At 42.0% G+C, this 23,057-nt stretch overlaps 1 protein-coding gene across 2 annotated transcripts in view; it reads right to left on the bottom strand.

Moving 5' to 3' along the window:
* Window positions 1-17,796, bottom strand: part of WWOX (WW domain containing oxidoreductase) — a 1,459,759-nt gene extending 1,441,963 nt beyond the window's left edge. For both annotated transcript variants that reach the window (XM_082270137.1, XM_082270138.1), the window contains exons 1-4: window positions 17,593-17,796; window positions 13,183-13,247; window positions 10,600-10,657; window positions 2,470-2,648 (exon numbers count right to left, since the gene is read on the bottom strand). In XM_082270137.1, the coding sequence (XP_082126263.1) occupies window positions 2,470-2,648; window positions 10,600-10,657; window positions 13,183-13,247; window positions 17,593-17,699 (409 nt within the window). In that variant the 5' untranslated portion in view covers window positions 17,700-17,796. The remainder of the gene's footprint in view (window positions 1-2,469; window positions 2,649-10,599; window positions 10,658-13,182; window positions 13,248-17,592) is intronic.
* Between the last annotated feature and the right edge of the window lie 5,261 nt (window positions 17,797-23,057).

Raw genomic sequence — 23,057 nt, 5'->3', positions numbered from 1 at the left:
CAGAGTTCAGGGGTGCGCGATGTGCAGAGTTCAAGGATGCATTATGTACAGAGTGCAGAGTTCAGTTGTTTGCTGCATACAGATTGCAGAGTTCAGTGGTGCACAATGCACAGAGTGCAGAGTTCAGCCTTCTTCCATAGCTGCTTACCTCTGCATTCCCTAACCACATCTCACTTTCACCCCTCTTCAGCTATGACCTCTGCATGCAACCCCTCTTCCACTGCCCCTATGTTCTCCCCCCTCCTTAAAAGCTCCACCATCTTCCACCTTACTTTTTTTGTTCCATTAAGCTGAAGCACCCAGCCAGCTCTAGTACCTCCCTGCACACTGTAGGTGGCTCCACCTCTCTTACTTGCAGGGAAATCATCCAGTGGGGTTGTCGGCATCCGCACTGCATCACAGGCACCTACATCTCCCTTGTCCCCATACTGCACTTAGTGGGAGCCACTCAGGAGATCAGATCTATGGAAGCCATTTGGGAGACAAGCTGTCACTTGTAAACACAAAAGCTGGGTTTCCGTATTTACAAGTGATAGTGGTGAGCAGGGAACAGAGGCCCTGAGCCAGAGGTGGTGGAACTAAGTTCAACCAAGTTCCAGCTGAAAAAAGCCCTGTATGCAACACCCTGAATATGGGTGGAACATGTAACATGACAGGGGAACTTATCCTTTAAATCCTAACATCTAAGAGCAGCTAAACACTAATAGTGATTCACACCAAAATACAAATTAATTGAATAAAGTGCAGCACTCCAATTAATACAACTGCATAATATAAAGTGATAAAAATGTGAGCACACCATTATCAATAGTGACCACATATATACATAAATAATGCCAAAACACCCATGTATAAATATTTAGTATAAATTACTTTTGAGCCACATTGATTGCACTTCATTCATTATGCACTATTAGTGTTCCATTACACATGGCTGTTCTGACATAATTTATGTATAAGTGTGGTCACTATTGATAATACTATATTGGTTTGGTCACATTTGTTATCATCACTTTATATTATGTAGTGGGTTTATTCTATTAGAAGAGCTGAACTTTATTTATGTATTGATGGAGAACAGCATGGTTGCTGCAGCAAGAAGCAAAACGAGGGTAGGTGGTGAAAGGACATTGGGGTAAAGAAGATAGGTAGGAGGGGAGGAAAGCAGTCCCATATCCTTGACCACTTGACAATTATTAAGCACAGAATCAGCAGATAGTCAAATATGGCATAGTACCCCCAATATGCAATCATTAACAGATGGGATTATGCTAGGGATACAAAATCAAGGAATGATAGCTATGGCAGTGCATGAGAAAAATTGAAAGAGTTTTCTTGGCTGAAGCAATGGAACCAGGAAAGGCAGAGGGCACCGCAAGTTCTTAGCTTATACACCACACCAAAAAAATTGTAGGCATGGGCTTTTTTAGGGCATATAGAAAATAACAAAACAAGAATTATATAAAACCACAAAATTTATTATGCATAAAATTTTAAATAAAATTGAATTAATAATTTCCTAGCTCAAATGCACAGGTGTCCATGGATTTGCATGTGTTAAAAATCGCACGCAAGTAAATTACTGACAGTGGATGCAGATTTTTCTTTTTGGTTTTACTAACCTTATGCATCGCAATTTTACTGATGTAAATGCAGGTCTGTGCGTGGGCTCATACAATACAATATAGCTGCATTCAGACTAAAAAACAATACAATATACAGATCTGAAGGTAGAATTTTTTGTCTACACACATTAGCCCTAAGCGCCCATTCAGACTGGCGCGACACGACTTGCTGGGTCGACCTGTGAGGTTGCGGTGCACAGCGTGCACCGCGACCTCGGCGCGACTGGCAGGGACTTCATATAATTGAAGTCAATGCAAGTCGCCTCCAGGTCGCCCCAAAGTAGTACAGGACCCTTTTTCTAAGTCGGAGTGACTTGTGTCGCTCCTATTAGAACGGGTCCTGTACTATTCAATGGCGAGCGACCGACCGCGACTTGTCAGTCGCTCTAGTGTGAATGGACCCTTAGACTCACTAGCTACATGTTTACCAATATAGAATGGAACTCACTGTCCTATTTAGAATAGCTTAGCTAAGTTTAGCTTGGTGTAAATGTAAATGATCATTTAGAATTCTTTTATGTTAGAGCCGCTGTGAAATGGGCTTTGTTGCATTGCATATGATTGGCAGTTACAATCAGTTTAGGGTGACTCTAGTGACCCTTCTATTCAGTGTACATGCACTTCCAGTAAAATGTAAAAAAAAAAAAAAAAAACTGGGCCAGGAGGACACAATAAAGTTCATAATGATGATAAGGGGAAAAGAAAGGCAATTAATTATTACCAGGAAAGAAAAGAGAGCACAGCAAATATGTACAAGAAGAAAATGTGTTATCACTTGACCTTACACTTTAAATAGAATGAATGTTTTTCCTGATATTTTATCTAATAAAATACTGGCTCTTACCAATACCACTATTGGCTCCGGTAACAATGATGACTTTTGCTGAGAGATCACAGCCCTGCAGAGTGTCCATAGCAGTGGTGTTCCCATCATACTTCTGCCTTGTGTTCATCTTCCCAGGCTGATCTTCTACAGTGAAGGCAAGTCTTGGATCCAGGTAAGTAGTCCTTTTATTTAAGTGGCTGCAGGAATGAAAAATCATATGAGACTCCTAATCTATATTTGTTTCACTATTTTTCAAGCAATTGTTTTTTACCTTAAATAGTTACTTATCTAATTAAATGTATAACTAAAGGCAAAGCTTTTTTTGGTTTTGGATAGAATGGAGAGGGATTAGAACGCTTGTTAGTTTTTATTGTTCCCCCATTATGTTGATCCCCCCCCCCCTTTTTGTCCTGTTTACCATTATCATTGAAAGTGAACGTAAAAGAAAATCATACATTTGTCTGTCCCCAAAAAAAAGTAATAGAGGGGAAATCTTCCAATAGGGACACTAGTTCTGGTGACCAGGGGGTCCCCAAGGAATTCCCTTAATTTTCAGGGATTTCCTCTCCCTTCCTGTTTGCCTATGGAACAGGAAGTGAAGGGAAATCTCCACAATGGGACATGGATGGCAAAAAAAAAAAAAATCTGACCGGGGTTATAAGCCTCCAATTCCAGATGACGCCTTGTATGGGGAAATGCGTTGGGCGGAGCTAGCTGTATGACGTCAACGCGCACGGACAGGTTATCATCGTATCGTCGATCGCAGTCGTGCTTATCGGAGCTGTTTGCTTATACATTTGCTATATTTTGTAAGTGCAATTTTTCTTACGAATAAACCTTTTAGATGCAGTATAGAGTTCTCTTCCTTGTTTCTAACATATGTATATGCCGGAGCTGGCTGGTGGAATCTAAACCATTATGAGCAATTTCTGTCATTCCCAAATGCATGCTTATACTGAGCAGAGCTAATTCTGATTGGCCCAGCATACCCCTGATGCAACAGATCACCACAACAGTGATTAATTGTTGCTGATAATACTAAGACAGGCCATAGATGATATGATTTTGCAGGAAAGAAAATTGCTTGATTCTCCCATCCCCACCATCAGTGCTGTTGGGGTTGGAGGTTTATTCACACACTAGTATTTTAGATTAGTACTGATTCACAAAATAGTTTGTAAAACAATCATCCCAGTCATCTTCAGTCAGATCACCTAATAGGTTGAAGTCAGTATGGTAGAATGAACTAGGGAGAGTTCCAGATAAATAGAGGACAGTGGTTACTCCATTACACTTGAAGTAAGCAAGCGCACTATGGGATCAAGTTCCAAAGTGAATTTGATTAAACTGAAAGAGCATGTTGCTAGGCAAAAAATACTAAAGGCCTGTACACGATAGTAAAATCTGAAGTAAAAGTTCATATGTCGCACGATTAGCCGATTATATGGTCGTTAGTACAGTGCATTCGACAACCAATTCGGACAACAAAAATTGAAGGTGCAGGCTAGAAAATTTGAACAATTTTTTAAATTTAAAATGTTTAATAGTACAGTTTTCGTCCGAAAAAAAAAAAAAAAAAGAATACGCATGCTCAGAAACAAAAGAATACATTACATAATTTACGAAGTTGTATTCTGTTGTATAAGAATTTTTGTAAGTTGAGTAACCTCTTCATTTGTGATATGAGACTAACATGAAAAAAAAAAAAAACGGACGAAACCTCAGTAGATTCTTGTTTACCATAATATGTTTCAAAGTTGTTACCCCTTGGCTGGCCCAGAGCTGCGGATTTGGAATCAAATTGAGATGACGGAGGGAAGGGTTTCCCCACAGTGGGATATGCAATTGGAAGGAACTGTATGTGCATCTCGATATACCATTCTAGACAGGTTCCACATTCGGACAGTGGTTCACACGAGACACACAACATGAGATCTAGAGGTGAGCTCTAGGACCCCTAAATACTAGAATACGGAGAGCAGCTTAAGAGCCCAATTGGGCTGCTTCAAGAGCTACTGCAGGATTATTGGTGAACAGAGAACCACCACCATATTGTCCTCAGCACTGCTGCCCAATAATAGAGCTAAAAATTAGGAAGGGCTAGGCCCCCATGAGAAAGAGGAAATTGTAAGGTTGTCCTACCAATGCAGGGGATCCTCCCAGCCCACAAAAAATATAGTATTATCCCATCTATTTTAGTAAATAGTGGTTTTGTTATAGGTGCCAGAGTGCAAAAAAATACAGGAACTTCGGTAGAAAGACCATTTTAATGAGATTCAGTCTACCCACCGGGAATAAAGGAAGGGATCTACATGGTGCACACCTAGGTGTAAGTCGGGTAAGGGATGTCAATTTTGTGCTGAGTAAGTAATAAGCTCACTGGCAATCCTCACCCCTAGATAGGTGAGTTCATCAACCCACTGAAGTGGTTCATTTGTGGTAACCCTAGCACATGTCAGGTAAAGTGGAAACAGCAACGACTTATCTCATTCTTAATTTTCAAGGTGGAATGTAAGGAGGGGGGGGGGGGCATTGCTAGGATATAGGAGAGTGTCAGCCGCGTACAAGGATAGTTTTTCCTCAAGTTTGCCTATTTTAATACCCCCTCACCATATATTCATCTCTTATGAGGATAACCAGTGGTTCCAAAGCTTACACAAACAAACCAGGGGAGAGAGGACAATCCTCTCACGTCCCTCTGTACAAGAGAAAGGGGTCAGATATATTATCATAGGGCCACACTCGGGCCGTAGGGCCAGTATTTGGCATCTGCCGCCACAAAATAAATTTCAGACCAAAGCCAAACTTATTCTGTTGAATGGGAAAACCTTTGGGTGGTCCTTTAGTTTTCCCATTCAACAGAATCAAGATTTGTTTTAGCATTCAAAGATAGCACTAACCCAGGGCGATCCAGGTTGGCTAGGGTGATGTGAGCAATCTCCAGATATTATTCTCAGTTCCACACCCAGCATGAACCCTGATTGATAACTCAAAGATGTAATAACTAAGTTCAGACGCCTAGGTAAGATCTTGGTTAAAATCTTAGCTTCCTCATTAAGTAGAGAAATTGGGCGATACGAGGACAACACATCAGGGCTCTTGCCAGGCTTAGGCGGCACCACCACAGAAGATGGTGGTAAAGATCCACCTTTTAGGGAGTTTAATAACATCAAGTGAAAACAGGGAGCCAACTTTTTAGAATATGTCCTGTAGAATTCAGCAGGAAAACTGTCCGGCCAGGGGGTTTTCCAAGACTGGAGGATGGAGATAGCTACCTGAACTTCCTCAAGTGTGATAGAGGCATCAAGTCGATCCCTATAGGTGGTCATGAGGACAGGGATGTCAATAGTCTCCAAGTACATTGCAAGGTCGGTAGGAGTATATGTCAGCTTTGAACTACAGAAACTTTGATAATAGGAAGCAAAACTGAGTTTTATTTTCACAGGCTCAGTATGGATGTCCCCAGTTGGGTTAATATTTTGGGGAATACTTGCAAAAGCAGATTAATTCCTAGCTAACAGCGCTAGCATTCTCCCATTTCAATCTCCTTGCTCAAAAAAACTTTGAGATTGGTGTAGAAGAGTCTTTTTTAGTCATCATGCAAAGAAGAACAGTTCTAGATTTCTGTTGGAAGTTATCGTTAGCCTGGGAGCCATAAGTCTTAATATACAATCATTCCGAAGCATAGGCCTCAGCTTCTGCCTCTGCCAGGCCATCTTTCCTTGCTTTCCATACCTTCCTTATTATGGACTGGAAGTGTCTCCGAGAGACCGCATTAAAGGTGTCCTACCCAACCTCCATCGGCGTGTAATCAGGATTGAGGCTCCAAAATTCAATCAGGTTATGTTTAAATTGTGGTTCCACCCTAGTGACAGAAAGCCAATATCTTGATAATCTTCATAATCCATCCAGGGGGTTCACTGAGATTGCAATCTACAAAAACTCCTAGGCAGGACAGACATTTCTCTTTTCCTGGAGAGGACAGAGTACCCGCTAATGCCAAATCAATGCAAAAAAAACTTCCTATAAGATGCTGAGTGACCCGTGAAAACTTTGGTGGAAGGATGTTTCCATCTCTAAAGATCCATGAGACCATATGTCTCTGCGAAGGTAGAGTAGAGGTAAATAAAGGGAGGCCTGTATCCCAAACCCAAAACCCAAAACATGACACTAAGCCACCTATAGGGGGCACAATGTGCCTTCTTCCCCTCTTTGGTCATGCAATATGTCACGTGACAAGAGGAGACAGGAAAAAGGGCAGTGTGCCCATCACTCCTTGTGTTGAAGGTAGGAGAGAGCAGAATCCTTGCTCCACAAGATATCGTGGGCCCTGCTCTGTGCTTCATTCTGATTGAAAGGAGTTGTGGCAGCATCACTACTGTCATTTAGACAGATGGAGAACAGTGTGCTGAAAAGCTTCCAGCACCCCCTCTCCACATAACAACACTGTGTCAAGGGCAGGTACCCCTCCTGCCCCCTCCTTCCCCTCACCTTCTAGCCCTAGCCTTGAAATATTCTTTCTTTATGTGTCACATAACATACAAGGAAATAGCTGAGAGAGATAACTCCTCAAATGGAAGCATTCTAGAAAAGCATCTATTTATACAAAGATATACTTTTTTTTTTACTTTTTTTATATTTTAATAATACCATCCTAAATTTTTATAAAACCTAATTTACAGTGCATCCCTGGATGTTAAACAGAAGGGTCGGATAATAACAGTTAATGGTGGAATTTCTGAGTCATTGATAAAGTGCCTACGCTTTCCACACACTATGCAAAATTAGTAAAAACATTTTGGCTGGAGTTTCATCCTGAAGATATATTCGTATTCATTACTGCATTGGATACACTAGACTACAGGTGTGATCTACATTCAGAAAAACATGAAAGTGTTTTGAATATTCAACTTAACCAGCAACCAGCAGAGTGTGTATATACTCTAACACACTTAAAGCAAACATATCAATAATGTCAAAAGTCTGCATGAACAAAATCCTAACACAATTTCCACCAGGACTACAACCAAGCCTATTTAAGTATGTGGTAGGAAAACAAGGGATTGCTGTGGATAGGGGATCTTCTTCATGGAAATGAACTCTATTCTCTTTAGCACTATAAAACTAAACTGAAAATGCCCCCAGCTAAATGTTTAGATACCGGCAGGTTACGTCATTCTTAGTGTCAAAATTAAAGGGACAACTCGCCCTAATCTCCTTTAAATTCTCTTGCAAGGCTGCTACCAGGGGAGGACTGGGCCAGGGGGCAGGGGGGCAATTGCCTCCTGGGCTGCTCTGATGTCCTGTAAGAAGGCTGCACCGCTTCTGCCACAGACATGCCTAAAGGATTCCTGGTGAAGAAAAGTAAAAAGTCTCTGCCACTGACCTACTGAGTGCGGGATTGAGGACAAGGACAGAGCACAGGCCTCCTTCTCCGGCTTGGATGGTGTAAACTGTGTCTGAGCAGAGGCCGGTTCCATGACCCACTTGAAACTCTCCTCCCCTAGTCAGCCCCAACTGAGCTCCCCCAACCACCTCCTGCTGGCCAGACTGGGACACCGGATTCAGCCAGTGAGTAGATAGTACCTGGAGCAGGGCTTCAGCCTGGAATGGGGATCAGGAGGAGGATAGGAAGAGGGAGAGTGGGAGGGGGGCTGAGTCCCTGCACCATAGGCCTCTGGTTTGTACTTGCCCCCTGGGCTGAAAGTTGCCAGTCTGCCCCTGGCTGCCACACACCTGAGAGGTCACGTGACCACCTTATATGAGCTTTTAATCACTCCAGCGCACAAACTTCAATACATGATTTAATGTGAATGCGTTTAGGAATTTACCTTGAAGCTAGACGAAGGACATGAAGTAGCTAATAATTTGGCCAAAGTATCGCTTAACACAACCCTGGTAGAGTCCAAATAAAAAAAAATACTGTTGAGGTGGTACATTCTCCCTACCAGAGTTGCTAAACTATGCCTGCGAGCATCCTCTTCTTGTTTAGGGGATGTGGACAACTGGGAACCATTTTCAACATTTGGTGGCAATGCTCCAAAATCACTAGATTTTGGATAAAGAGCTTTACTTTAAATACACTTGGTAACTAAACTGAATATCCTTAGAAAGCCTGAAATTGCTCTTTTTTCAGAAACTAGACTTTGAGGCTCCTAAACACCAGAAAAAAGAGGGTTTTTTGGAAAGAATCATCGGTCTGCTGCAGACAAGTCTTCAGTCCCCCTCTGTGATCACTCTTAGTATAGTGTTCTAGAAGGTCACAGATGTAACAGTGGGAAACAGTAGAGCTAGCATGATGATTTTTTTCACTGGTTGATCAAGTTAAAAGCAGCAGAAGAGGGCTGTGCTATGTGAAACATGCATACATACACAGCCAAGACCATGAACAGCACTGAAAAGACCCTGGGATTTCCAATATTGTGTCCTCTAGGGGGCCAGCAACTTGATTCCAGAAGTACATACTGACCCTAGCTGATGTGTATGTAGTGCCCTCCTAGGTAGGTGCTAAAGTGAGTGAATATCGTTTTTGGTTTCTCTGCTTAACAGGGAGACAGCTAGGTAAAATTATTTGCTGTCTGCTTAACAGAGAGCTGTGATTTTTTAGTGAGGTCTGCCCAATGTGCTCAGGTGCTGCTCGTGCTGTCTTGAGAGTTTCACACTGATCCAATAGCTATGGAGTATATAGACAGTGGGTGAAAACCTGGCAGATGACAGCATGGATGTCTGTACAGCCCTGGCCAATTAGAAGGGGATGTGCCCCAAGGCATGCTGGGTTCCTGTATTTATAACTGAAAAACACATGGGCTTGTGGTCCAGTCTACCTCTAGGGAGAGAGGTCCAGGTGGGGAGGGAGCTGCTGCCTCCCCCCATCACAGGCTGCCATGAAGCCTCAGGTGGTCGACCCGAGGGCCTGAAACATTGAAGTTGCAACCCATGGTCCTTATGAGAGCTGACTGACGGAGGATGTCCACGGATCCTGTCTGGTACTACTGAGGAAGGCTGCCGTGTGTGCTTCAGGATTCTTGAGAGTACAGACGCCCACAGGAGATCCTTGGGACTTGTGCTGTTTGATCCCCCTCTGGGTGCTAGAAGTCAGTTACAGGGTGCAAGCTAAAGGAGACACTGGCTAGTGTCTTGAAGAGACAAAGTTTACTGAGTTCCTTCCGCTACAAAGGGACTTATTCATCCCATACAGGCGCAGTATGGTCCTGCAGATGATCTGCTACACAGTTCTCTTGAGAGAGTTGTCCTCACCTGTGAATAGTTTATTTGGAGTATCCAACTAAATCCTCTTCTCCTATCCAAGTTCTCCAAATAAAATACAAAAACAAATCCCCATGCATTTACATTATTACATATATCTGATTGTAGATCAATCAGTATTCCTGTGTTCTTTTGGAATCTACCTTTTCTTTAGGTCTGGTGTCAACAGGTTTTGGGCTTGCGTTGATGGGAAAATACAACTTGCTTTCAGATGCATTCAGCCTGCATTTGAGATCAGTTTGAGAGGCTTCTATGATCATTCAGGGTTCATTTACAGGGGCACCCGACCTCAGGGGTTCATTTACAGGGGCACCTGACCTTAGGGGTTAATTTACAAGGACATCTGACCTAAGGGGTTAATTCATAGGGGCATTTGACCTTAGGGGTTCATTTAAAGGGGCATCTGACCAGCAGTTGACTTACCTGAAGCCACAGTCACATGATGATCCTTCTTTCTTCTTCTGAGTACTTCCTGTGTTCCTTTTTCGGGGTGTTCACATCACTGCCTGCTTGATGTGGACACCTCCTATTGGTGGATGCAACACTTTTAGTGCCCAGGTCCTCTCTCATAGCTTCAGGTGGGGGAGGTGGGGGAGGGTGGTTAAGTGACCAGTGCCCAAGAAAATAACAAGCAGGAAAAAATGTCTGCTCCCCAGGGCAGGATATTATTGCTCACAGAGGAAACTGTGACTTTGATCCTTTACACTGTAGACTGGCTGATGAAGAGGTGTTTGGAATCAAGACTGAGGAGTAAGGCAATTGATGCACAATACACTATTTAAAATACATTTTTTTCCTGGATTTATACTTTAAGCTGCGTTTGCAATCCCATGGACTTGTTCTAAAATGAATAAAAGTGTCAACACATGCACACATACTCACTCAACAAAATACATTTGCCCGTTTTCATCAGTTTCTTGTTCCCAACCATATGGCAGATCTGAAAGAAACATAAATACAGATTAGAAACCTACTCACATGGAAAATACACCAACAGGTTTGTTCATACTCACTTTCTCTTTCTATCTCCTACCATAACTCTTAGGGTAGAAAAAATTATCAGAGAAAACCACAACATTCCTGGCTGTTAGCAGCCAATCATTTTGTGTATACCTATACAGTAAACCCCCCTCTATTGCGGGGGTTACGTTCTGGACCCACCCGCGAAAAGTGAAAATGCGCGAAATAGAAAAACCCTATTAAAATACATTGTAGGCATGTTTTTTTTTTACTGTCACTGTACTTTTTAAAAGCATTTTAGGGTCTTTAAACACACTTTTAAAACAATAGAAACTAATTTAAACACATAAAAGATACTGAGAGACATAGCAAGAGCTATGGAAAACACAAAAATATTTCATTTTCAATGATTTATATAGTAAAATAACATTACAGAAAAAAACGCAATATACCGGGACCGCAAAAACTGAACCGCGATGGAGCTGGGGTTTACTGTAATACCTAAATCATAACTTCAGGCAGATATAAAAAATATTTCAGTTATGCATATATAAAAATAATTAATTACATTATTTTTTTTTTTTGTTTGTTTTTTGAAATACTAGATACAGTGCCTTGAAAAAGTATTCATACCCCTTGAAATTTTCCAAATTTTTTCATGTTCGAACCAAAAACGTAAATGTATTTATTGGGATTTTATGTGATAACCCAACACAAAGTGGCATATAATTGTGAAGTGGAAGGAAAATGATAAATTATATTCAATTTTTTTTACAATAAATATCTGAAAAGTGTGACGTGCATTTGTATTCAGTCCCCTTGAGGCTGGGTTCACACTAGTGCGAATTGGATGCGGGTTTCCCCCCATCCAATTCACATGTCAGGAGACTGTGACCAGCTCTCAATGGAGCCAGTTCACACAGCTCTGAGACGGATGCGGAGCCGATAGCAGAAAAGTCCTGTCTGGTCCAATTCAGGTCCGAATCCACCTAAAAATTCAGGCCTGATTTGTCCCTGAAACGGAGAACAGGGACACACCGGACCCCTGCTGTGAGCCACAGAAGTATGAACCCAGCCTTAGGCCCCTTTCACACATACGAACTGTTCATTTCATCAGTTCAGTCACGTCAAAATGGATGAAGTATTCATCAGTTTTTCATCCATTTTTCATTAGTGTTTTTGTCAGTTTTTCGTCCGTTTTTTTACATCCACTATAAATGCAAAAATGGATGAAAAACAGACCGTTTCTGAGTTTACATCCGTTTTCTGTCCAATCAGTTTTAATGGAAGAAAAATAGGGCTTTCATCCATTCAAAAAAACGGATATTGTCGGACGCAGATGTAAACGGACGATCATCTGTTTTTCCATAGGAATGCATTGATGCCCATATTTTATCCAACGTATGGATGAAAAACGGACAAACGGTCCATATGTGTGAAAGGGGCCCTACTCTGATACACCTAACTAAAATCTAGTGGAACCAACTGCCTTCAGAGGTCACCTAATTAGTAAATAGAGTCCCACCTGTGTGTAATTTATTCTCAGCATAAATACAGCTGTTCTGTGAAGCCCAGTTTGGTTAGAGAACCTCAGTGAACAAACAGCATCATGAAGGCCAACAGCAGACAGTTCAGGGGGACATTTAAAGCAGGGTTAGGTTATAAAAAATATCCCAAGCTTAGAACATCCATTTCTGAAAATGGAAAGAGTATAGCACAACTGCAAACCTACAAAGACATGGCCGTCCACCTAAACTGACAGGCCCTGAGAACCAAGAGGAGGAAGCATGTCCTCAAAACACGTTAGTCTGTTGGATGTCAAATTATCAGGTCATATTATATGATTTATCGTGGACTGGATGTTGCTTTTTCTATAGGATGAGCTTTTCATGAATTTGCCATTTTGTGAGTATAATATTTACCACCTCTAAATGTAATAATTATGTTTTTAGGATAATACACTGGGCTGCTCTGCCCTCTCTTTTGCTTTATGGTTACAATCAAGTTATTGGTCCATATAACATACAGCTATTAGCAGATTAGGTCTACATGTATAGATAGCTTCAGACAGGGATGTGTATGTAAAGAAATGCATGAAAATGAATATGTCTGTAAAAAGCCCAAACACACAAAGGACATGGCAGTCTTATAACGGTCAGCCAACCTGTTTTGATCTGAGCTTTTCCACCAATGAAGGGAGATCATCACTGACTATAGAATAGGTATATAAAACAAATGAGGTACGAATCTGATGGTTTCCATTCAATTAAATCCTTCTATGTATGGTCAACCAACACAGATAAGAACTGAGGACATAAAAATAATCTGCAGCATGTATGACAGAAGCATTAATATATAACATAGGCTAATGAAATGCTTATATACTACCATACCTCCCATTGCTACTGATACAAAGAGTGGCTCATGCAGGAAACATTACTCCTATAATTCACTTATATATAAAAGGAAACATCATAAGTTAAAGACAATGAAGTCATTACCAACCTCCTGCTATTCTCTTCCGCTTTCCCGTTTTTGGGTGCTCCCACTGAGTTTTCTCATCTAAGTGGCTAGTAAATGAAAAACAGAAACATTACTTTATTGGCACATAATTCATATATTCTGGAGGGTTCATTTTATTGAACTATACGTAAACCCAAATAATATCTTATTTTATTTGCTCCATTTTGTCCTGCTAAATATAACATTGGAAGCATTTTGTTATATCTGTTCGATACGCGATCCTGTCAAAAATGTATCACTCTTCTGTGTTATCTCAGGGAGTATAATTAGCCCTCAGAGTTCTAATTTTGGTCTATAAAACAATTATCTCCTATACTGTGGAGATACGGTGAGTGGGAGGGAAGGGGAGGAAGTTTACCAAGCAGCAACTAGGTAGGGCTGACACCATTTCTTGCCAGCCACAAGAAAGGGATGGAGGGCATTATACAACATCTACATGCCAACTTCTCTTCCACAGTTTCCTCATAGCCCCATTTAAAACGAGCTTCAGCTTGTATAAGATCAGTATAAAAAGAAAGCTTTGACAAAGCATTTGCTGAGCTTTCATCAAGCATTGTTGAAGATGTTAAAGTACCATTCAGCTCCAGCTTGTAAAAGTTAAACAAAGATGCCATTAGGAATGCTGGTTGCCACTTTAAGCAAGTTTTTCCTTTTCCACTTTAGCAAGGCATCCTTTTCCACTTTAAGTAAGTTGCATGCAGGCTTTCAACAAGCTTTAAAAAGTGTTGAAGCCTGCTAGCAGCTTGTTTAACCCCTTCACACCGACAGTACGCAACCAGCCTTATATCTGCATACCACATTGTACATAGAGCTGTGCCGTGAGCCCACACTCCTGGCACAGATACCGGCGTCTACCCGAAAGCTCCTGATCGCTACTTGAGATCGGGAGCTTTCCGATCATGTGACCACTGTGGCAGCCAATCAAGGTCGTTACATGATCATAAAACCCACCCCCAGCATCTGAAACCCCTTAAAGGGCCAGGAGGCGTCAGGGCAAGGGGGTTAAAGTGGCAATCAGCACTCCCTTTAGGATCTGTTTTCAACATTTACAAACTTGAGATGAATGGTACTTTAAAAGGTCCAACAAAGCTTGCTGAAAGCTCTGTAAATGCTTTGTCAAAACTTCTTGTTCACACTGCTCTTAAGCCTCGTACACACAACTAGTTTTTTTCCATTCAACCCAGCTCAGGTCAGGGCCACTGTACCAACAATCCAAAGTTAGTACAGAAATCTCCCCTGCTGTGTTACTGTGATCTGACAGGGGGACAGTCCCCCCGCCAGAACACTCCAGTCGGCGCCGTTGGCAATGAGCGCTGATCGGGAGCCTGTCAGCAGACCTTTTGCGGTCATGACCATTTAACAGAAGCCGGCTGCCATAAACACATGCCGAATGCCAGCCGGTTTCTACGGAACTGGCCCGTGTTTACTAGGCTTTATACAAGCTGAAGCCCATATAAAACAGGCCTAAGAGGTCAAATTAAAATGTCTCACTTGCCAGGCCTGTTATCTCCGCACTCCATGTACCACTAATCATCATGATCCCTTTTAATTGGGAAAACCCAACAAGTACAGAGAACACAAGCCATACAGGGAACTTCTTAAGATGGTGTAAGTACACCCCATAAGAACCCATAACATATCTTTATTGATTAATGCAATGGATCTTTTAGAATTCAGATTTCATCTGTGTCTGGGAAAACATGAATGTATCTAGTTTTAGCAGTTTACATGCAAATAAAAAGGACTTGCTTTCCGCAAGAGTTAGTACCCTAGATCGGTGGTCCTCAACCCTGGTCCTCAGGGCACACTAACAGGCCAGGTTTGCAAGATAACTGAAATCCATCCCAGGTGATATAATTTGCTGCTCAGTGATTCCAGTATTCTAGTCCACATCTCCCCAAGGTAATACTTAAAATCTGGCCTGTTAGTGGGCCCTGAGGAATGGAGTTGAGGACCATTGCCCTAGATCACTTAAAGTGGACATATCCATACATGTAAAGATCTGCATGGAAAAATTCTAATACTGTATGTCAACAGAATTATTTTAGCTTTCCACACACAGCTGTCAATCCCAGCCACAGGAATCAGTAGCATCTTGTCAATGGAAGCCATAGTGGTAGCTAAGCACCAATGTGAAGGCAGCCTAACAGAGCTGTGTTTTTCTGCCTATATGCATGAGACCTTAAGAAACTGCTAATAGCCTTTCAACAAGCTCCAAGTAGTACTGATTGCTACTGAAACCTACTAGCAGCTTGTTTACCCTCTTTTGACGACATGCTCATAGTAGATGTACTGCGAGCATGCAGCACAGCCAGAAACCGCGACATACCTGTACATCACAGTGTCGATTTTTGTTAGGAGGCGCACCCTGCTGACCCGTGCTGTGATTGGACGCAGTACAACATTGTCAACAGATTTCAGCCAGCGATTTTTGGCTGAAACCTGCTGATCGGCTGTGGCCAATCACAGCTCAAAAATCTGTGTTGACAAACACACAGGACTCTGTGCATAGACAGTGATATATTTCTTCTCCCTGAAATCAACTCTGATTTTAAGGAGAAAAAGCAGACATATCTGTTAGTAAAAGCAGCACACATTACATTTGTTAGGCACACAGTTAACCCCTTGATGTTATCGACTTCTCAGCAAGTGCCATTAGTACAGTGTACAGTATTATCACTGATCACTGTATTTTAGTGTCACTAGCAACATCAATGTCAGTTAATCAGTTAGTATGCCTCCCAGTCAATTAGTGCTAGATTTCCCGCCACACTATCACAGTCACATAGTCAAATACCACCAAAAGAAAGCTATTTTTGCGTGAAAAAAAATATACAAATTTAATTTGCATACAGTGTTGTATGGCCATGCAATTGACAGTTAAATTAGCACAGGGCTGAATAGCAAAAAATGCCCTGGTCATGAAGGGGGTAAAACCCTGCAGAGGTCACCTGGGTAAAGCGACTGTCAGCACTGTTTAACTATGTTTAACATACCTAAAAAAGAAGCTTGCTTTAGGCCTCATTTAATTTGTCATTGATTAGAGATTAGGTGTCCTCTGAAATCATTTCTACCTGAACTCTGAACTAGCACTTTATTTTTACTCCATTAAGCAGCATGCCAGGTCAATCCTGCCTCCCATCTCTTTGTTTATGTGAGATATGGGGTGGGAATGACTCACTAGAGTAAAAAAAAAAAGTGGGCAAGTATGGAGTTCAGGCAGCAAAGAGTTCAGAAGACACTCATCTTTGGCAATAGCATGCATTTCCTTATAGAACATTTCTAAATGCCTATACAGGCGGTCCCCCCGGGTTACAAACAAGATGGGGTCTGTAGGTTTGTTCTTAAGTCGAATTTGTTTGTAAGTCGGAACAGGTACATTTTTTAGGTGTAGCAGTGCCATCTTAAGAGCATTAAAGGCCCTGGGCAATGCAGTGCAATGGGGCCCCACCTACACAATCACCCACAAAATGCAAATTATCGATACGGCGATATTTATTGGTACAGCAGTGCCAGGCTAATGACAGCTTCCAAATTTGGTGGCTGGGTCCAGTGAACACACACACGGACGGGAGTCAGACTCTACTGACCTGTGTGTGTGCCTGTTCCCTAGGAGGGGGACAGGCATTCCTGCAGTTCTGGGCTCCCCCTCCACGACCCAAGTGGCCTGACAGCAGCACCCCTGCTAAGTTTGGTGGCAGGATGCACATGGGAATTGGAAGAAAATGCTTGGCTGGGGCTGGGGCGCTGGGCAGGTGGGGCCCCCGGGCAACAGCCCAGCATGCCCATTCTGTAAGATGGCCCTGAGGTGTAGCTCCAGCCAAAAGAATAATTAAGTTTTTTAAATAGCATAGGGAAGGGTTAACACCCCTGTACAGTTTGTTTTGCTGTCTGTACCCCTGTTCATAAGATTTCACCTCACTTTGTCCCTATGACAAATGGATTTTGAAAATCTTGGGTTGTTGTGGAATTAAGGATTGGTGATAAAGCTTCAGTGGAGACACCTTTTTCCCATGATAACACTTACAGGAGTGGATTTCCCTTCCTAGGGGTAGATTTCCTCTTACTTTCTCTTATCTCCCTCCGTTTGTAAGTAGGAGATGTTTGTAAGTCAGATGTTTGTAACCGGGAGACCGCCTGTAGACATGTTTCATTTGGTTAATTTACCTGCAGAGGCTAGAGTGAATGTAACCTTTAAAGGTTCCAGCAAAGCTGCTTAAAGATTCTTGCTATACACATTGCTGTCCCATAATGAAGCCTGTATGTACTGGACCTTATTAAAAGATCACATAACAGCATACAACTTTTTATCAAACACTTTGCAGGTTGCTGCCTGAATTAGAGATTCATCATAGAGATTGATAATAGACTCCCCACGTTGGCCCATCTTACTTTGCATAGTAAACCCAACCATCCTTTGTGCTCCTCTCCTCCCATCCTGGTGGCAGCTCATCCTCACTGTCTGTATCGTCCAGGCCGGCGTACTTCAGGGCTGCCATGGCACTGCTGCAGCTATAGTAATGTCAAATTTAATGTGAATGAGTTGGGCTTCTCCGGCTTCAAACAGTATGTAACCTCGCCACCAGGGGTCTCCAGAGCTCTGTAAACAGAAAGAGAAAGGATAATTCTGGTTGTATCCAGAAAACATAGGATATGTACACAGAAGGGACCAGAAATGACAAGAGTTCAACCTATTCATGTCAAACCTTGAAAATCCCACACTTATGGGGGGCCATAAAAAGAAAAAAAAAAAGCGATTTTTTATTTTGGATACAGTAAAGAAGTACAGTATACAGGTTTATGCTAAAAATAGAATGTTTTCTATTATGCCCCAACACTATATCAGGGATATGAAGACTAGTGATTGACCAATATCGGTTTTTCGTTGCCGATACTGATATTTTGGCCAATGCATATATGTATCGGCCGATATTGGCTGATATTTTCGTACAAAAAAAATATTTTTTTTTTAATTTGACAGGTACTCTTGTGGAGGGTTCTAGGGGTCTAAAAAGGACCCCAAACCTCTCCTCTGCACTTAAAAGCATTCAAAACACCAAGTTTGGCTGTTTTGAATGCTGTCATTTTTTTTTTAATCTGGCGCCAGACAGTACCCGGAAGTGATGTCACTCATCACTGAGTGAGCCACAGAAGGTGGCGGGAGGGGGGGGGTGCATTTACAAGACAGCCGACCGTCGGCTATGGGCGCCAGTACCGGGGTGATGCCTCTAGCTGCAGGCATCACTCCGGTACAAGCACTTTCCCCAAAATATCGGCAATATCCGAGGAGGAGATCGTGACGTCACCCGCAGTCCCTGTCAGCGGAGCGTGGCTCTGCTTATCTTGTTTGCTGATATCGCTGTTTTTTCTTCTGAATCAAAACTTGGGAGAAGGGGATACATGTAAAGGTCCGATGATCCAGTGTGGATATTTGACTATGCTGATTATTGAATAAGGCTGCTTACTCTCAGCCTTCAGGTGAGAGGCTAGAATCACTGGTGGAGGATATTGACACTGAGTGTGAGCACCTTGTATCTGGATATTGTCAAGCACTGTGCACTTTTTCCCTTGGACTTTCTTGGACTTTTTAACCCCTCAATTTTAGGATGTTTTACAGAGATCTTTTATGAATGATTTTTAGATATTTATTGACCAATTGAGCACTGCACTTTTTTTCTTGTTGGACTTTTTGAGTTTTTTTGTATTTTTACCTTGGTGTCAGCTGCTTTGTAACATTTGCTCTCTTGCTTGCGCTGATATATTCTTTTGCTTTCACCATTACAACTTTCCAGCTTCCAACCTCCCAACAACCAATGACATCATCAGTCAATAAGGCGGATGTCAGCTGCCTGGATATCATCCTTGTTTGACCCTTCCTTGCTTCTCCCCATCAGCTTTGGTCTCTCATTAGCTAAGTGATGGAGAAAAACTGAGGGAGAAGAGAAACATTGGAGTACTTGTCTACCAGTTTGCAAAAGTGCATTTGCTTTGGAAGAATAAATCACCTCGAATGTTGGGTGACCTACCTTTATTGATGTTGCTGCTACATTGTGTAAAACTATTAGAATCGTTTTTACATTTAAGAATGGGGCGCCTCAAGACTGTCCATAATTTTGGAGGGTGCCTCCAGATTGCCCATAGTTTTAAAGGGCGTCTCAAGACTGTCCATAATTTTGGAGGGTGCCTCCAGATTGCCCATAGTTTTAAAGGGCGTCTCAAGACTGTCCATAATTTTGGAGGGTGCCTCCAGATTGTCCATAATTTTAAAGGGTGCCTTGAGTGGAAAAAGTTTGCGAAACATTGTACTAGAATATAGCAACACATTGCCATTCATGTCTTTGAGACAGGCTGCACTTGGGCTGCTTGGTAGAGGAAACATGCCAGCATTTATGTTAAACTGGCTCTGCTGCCCATAAAAATATTGAATATGATTTTTTTGCACGGGGCTCTATGATCAAAAAGACAGCCCTAGAAGATGGCGCCTTTCAAAGACCAAGTCAGGGTTTTTTTTTGTTTTTTCATTTTGGATAGAGTAAAGGAGGGTCAGCAAGATCTGCTTTTTACAGAACACAGGAAGGTTTCAGCTAACTTTCACACTCCTACACTCCATCCCTAATGAATTAAATCCAACCTATTTTTAGCATAGCTCCCTGATTTGGAACAAAGTCCCTCTGTCCGTCTTTCCTTCTCATTTTGCCCTCATTTTGGTCTGATCTATATAGTTATATATAAAATGCACTTTTTATCCTTTAAAAAGTCTTTCCCAGTGCTAAACCTTTCATCCAATTTCTAATTTGCTGCATTTGTAAATTTCATAAGCCAATATAAAGGAATACAGTGCCTTGAAAAGGTATTCATACCCCTTGAAATTTTCCACATTTTGTCATGTTACAACCAAAAATGTAAATGTATTTTACTGGGATTTTATGTGATAGACCAACACAAAGTGGCACATAATTGTGAAGTGGAAGGAAAAAGATAAATGGTTTTTCAAAATTTTTTTACAAATAAATATCTAAAAAGGTGTGGCGTGCATTTGTATTCAGCCCTTCTGAGTCAATACTTTGTAGAACCCTCATTCACTGCAATTACAGCTGCAAGTCTTTTTGGGTATGTCTCTACTAGCTTTGCACATCTAGAGAGTGAAATAATGCCCCCTCTTCTTTGCAAAATATCTCAAGCTCTGTCAGATTGGATGGAGAGCATCTGCGAACAGCAATTTTCAAGTCTTGCCACAGATTCTCAATTGGATTTAGGTCTGGACTTTGACTGGACCATTCTAACACATGAATATGCTTTGATCAGAAACCATTCCATTGTAGCTCTAGCTGTACGTTTAGGGTCATTGTCCTGCTGGAAGGTAAACCTCTGCCCCAGTCTCAAGTCTTTTGCAGACTCTAACAGGTTTTCTTCTAAGATTGCCCTGTATTTGGCTCAATCCATCTTCCCATCAACTCTGACTAGCTTCCCTGTCCATGCTGAAGAAAAGCATCCCCTCAACATGATGCTGCTACCACCATGTTTCATGATGGGGATGGTGTGTTCAGGGTTATGTGCAGTGTTAGTTTTATTCCACACATAGCGTTTTGCTTTTAGGCCGAAAAGTACAATTTTGGTCTCATCTGACCAGAGCACCTTCTTCCAAATGTTGGCTGTGTCACCTACATGGCTTCTCACAAACTGCAAAGGGACTTCTTATGGCTTTCTTCTTGCCACTCTTCCATAAAGGCCAGATTTGTGGAGTACACGACTAATAGTTGTCCTGTGGACAGATTCTCCCACCTGAGCTGTGGATCTTTGCAGCTCCTTCAGAGTTACCATGGGCCTCTTGGCTGCTTCTCTGATTAATGCTTTCCTTGCCCGTCCTATCAGTTTAGGTGGACGGCCATGTCTTGGTAGGTTTTCAGTTGTGCCATACTCTTTCCATTTTTGGATGATGGATTGAACAGTGCTCCGTGAGATGTTCAAAGCTTGGGACTTTTTTTTTATAAATTAACCCTGCTTTAAACTTTTCCACAACTCTATCTCTGACCTGTCTGGTGTGTTCCTTGGTCTTCATGATGCTGTTTGTTCACTAATGTTCTCTAACAAACCTTTGAGGGCTTCACAAAACAGCTGTATTCATACTGAGATTATATTAAACGCAGGTGGTTTAGATTTACAAATTAGGTGACTTCTGAAGGCAATTAGTTCCACTAGATTGTAGTTAGGGGTATCAGAGTAAAGGGGGCTGAATACAAATGCACGCCACACTTTTCAGATATTTATTTGTAAAAAATTGTGAAAAACATTTATTTTCCTTCCACTTCACAATTATGTGCCACTTTGTGTTGGTCTATCACATAAAATCCCAATAAAATACATTAACGTTTTTGGCTGTAGCATGACAAAATGTGAAAAATGTCAACGGATATAGATACTTTTTCAAGGCAATGTAGTAGTGGTAAAAAATCCACTTGTGGGTTTACCTAATCTTTTTTTTGTATAATTCTCCTATTAGGGGGTGTGTCCTATGTGTACATACTTTTGCTAATAGGTGTCCCGTGTTCCCATCTCAAAAAGTTATGAGGTATGTTTTAGGCTGGGTTCACATATATGGGAATTGGATGCATTTTTAACCGCATCTAATTCGCATAATGTGTGAATGTGACTGTCTCTCTAAAGAGCCGGTTCACACATGTCCAGGGTGGCCGCGGTATGGTTTTGAAAAGGGTCTTGTGCGTTTTTTGGGTCCAGTTCAGGTGCAAATTCAGACAAAAATTTGCACCTGAACCGGTGAACAGAAACACACTGGACTCTGGACTGCAAACCGCAGCCAGATATGTGTGAACCCAGCCTCAGTATTCATATCAATGTTAATTTCATGCAACCAAGGACCTGTATATATTTGCGTTGCCCTGTAAAAAGCAATTTGCGGTGGATAACTTTTTAAAGGACGGTTGAAAGATAGCTGGAAGGTGATATGTTGCCTTCTGGATGTTGTTTCAACCCTTGAAAGGCCACTGCTCTGCAGCCACATGCATTACATGCGGTTTAAGGACATTTGTGGCGCCTTCATTTGAATGAGTCACATTTGGCGGCGATACTGCCCATCGAATATGTGTGTATAATGGTGTATCCTTTTTGCTGCATTTGTGATATAAAGCATCATGGCCATGCCACATGTATTACCCCCTCTGATCACCATGTTAGCTGGAGGTAGGTCGATAGGTGGTAAAACTGTGGCTCCATTGCCTATTTTCACCGCCTTACCCCCCAACTGCAACTGTACATGGGGGGGGGGGGGGGACGTCAGGTGTAATTAGCCCTTCCAGTAGTGTCTGTCAGTTCAGATTTTTAGATTTTATAAGACCCCTTTTCACACAAGGGGCCAGAGGGTGGTAAAAAAACACTGTTTACCCACCCTCCAACTGCCCACCTAAAAGCTACCATAGAACCGGAGGGGGCTGTACATATGCTGTGGCCACAAACCTGTCCATTCATCTGCATTAGTCCCTTCAATGTCTGACTTCTTGTCCCAGAGACACAACCAGAAGGTAAAGAAAAAATCTCTCCAAAGTGTGGTGTCACCAGAACAGGGGTTCCATTGAAGGATTCCCCCTCTTTTCTTTGACAAAACGTGTGCAAGTGTCAATAAAAGGACTCTGATGTCACCAGTATCTCACCCCCTTATTTACGGGTGCTGCGTGACTGGGTTCGCAGCTCCTTGGATTAGAAAGTAGCGCAAAGTGGAGGTCCAGATAAAGAAAAGTCTGGAGGATGTCATCCAAACTCATCTCTACGCAGCATAAGTGGTAAGACTCCACAGCTGACTGGGCAGTGCAAGAGACTTTGGGAGCCTCTGGCAGATTTTTAAC

This window comes from Pelophylax lessonae (assembly GCF_965119305.1).
Source record: "Pelophylax lessonae genome assembly, chromosome: 10".
Taxonomy (NCBI): domain Eukaryota; kingdom Metazoa; phylum Chordata; class Amphibia; order Anura; family Ranidae; genus Pelophylax; species Pelophylax lessonae.
This window is presented reverse-complemented; position numbering and strand designations above follow the sequence as displayed.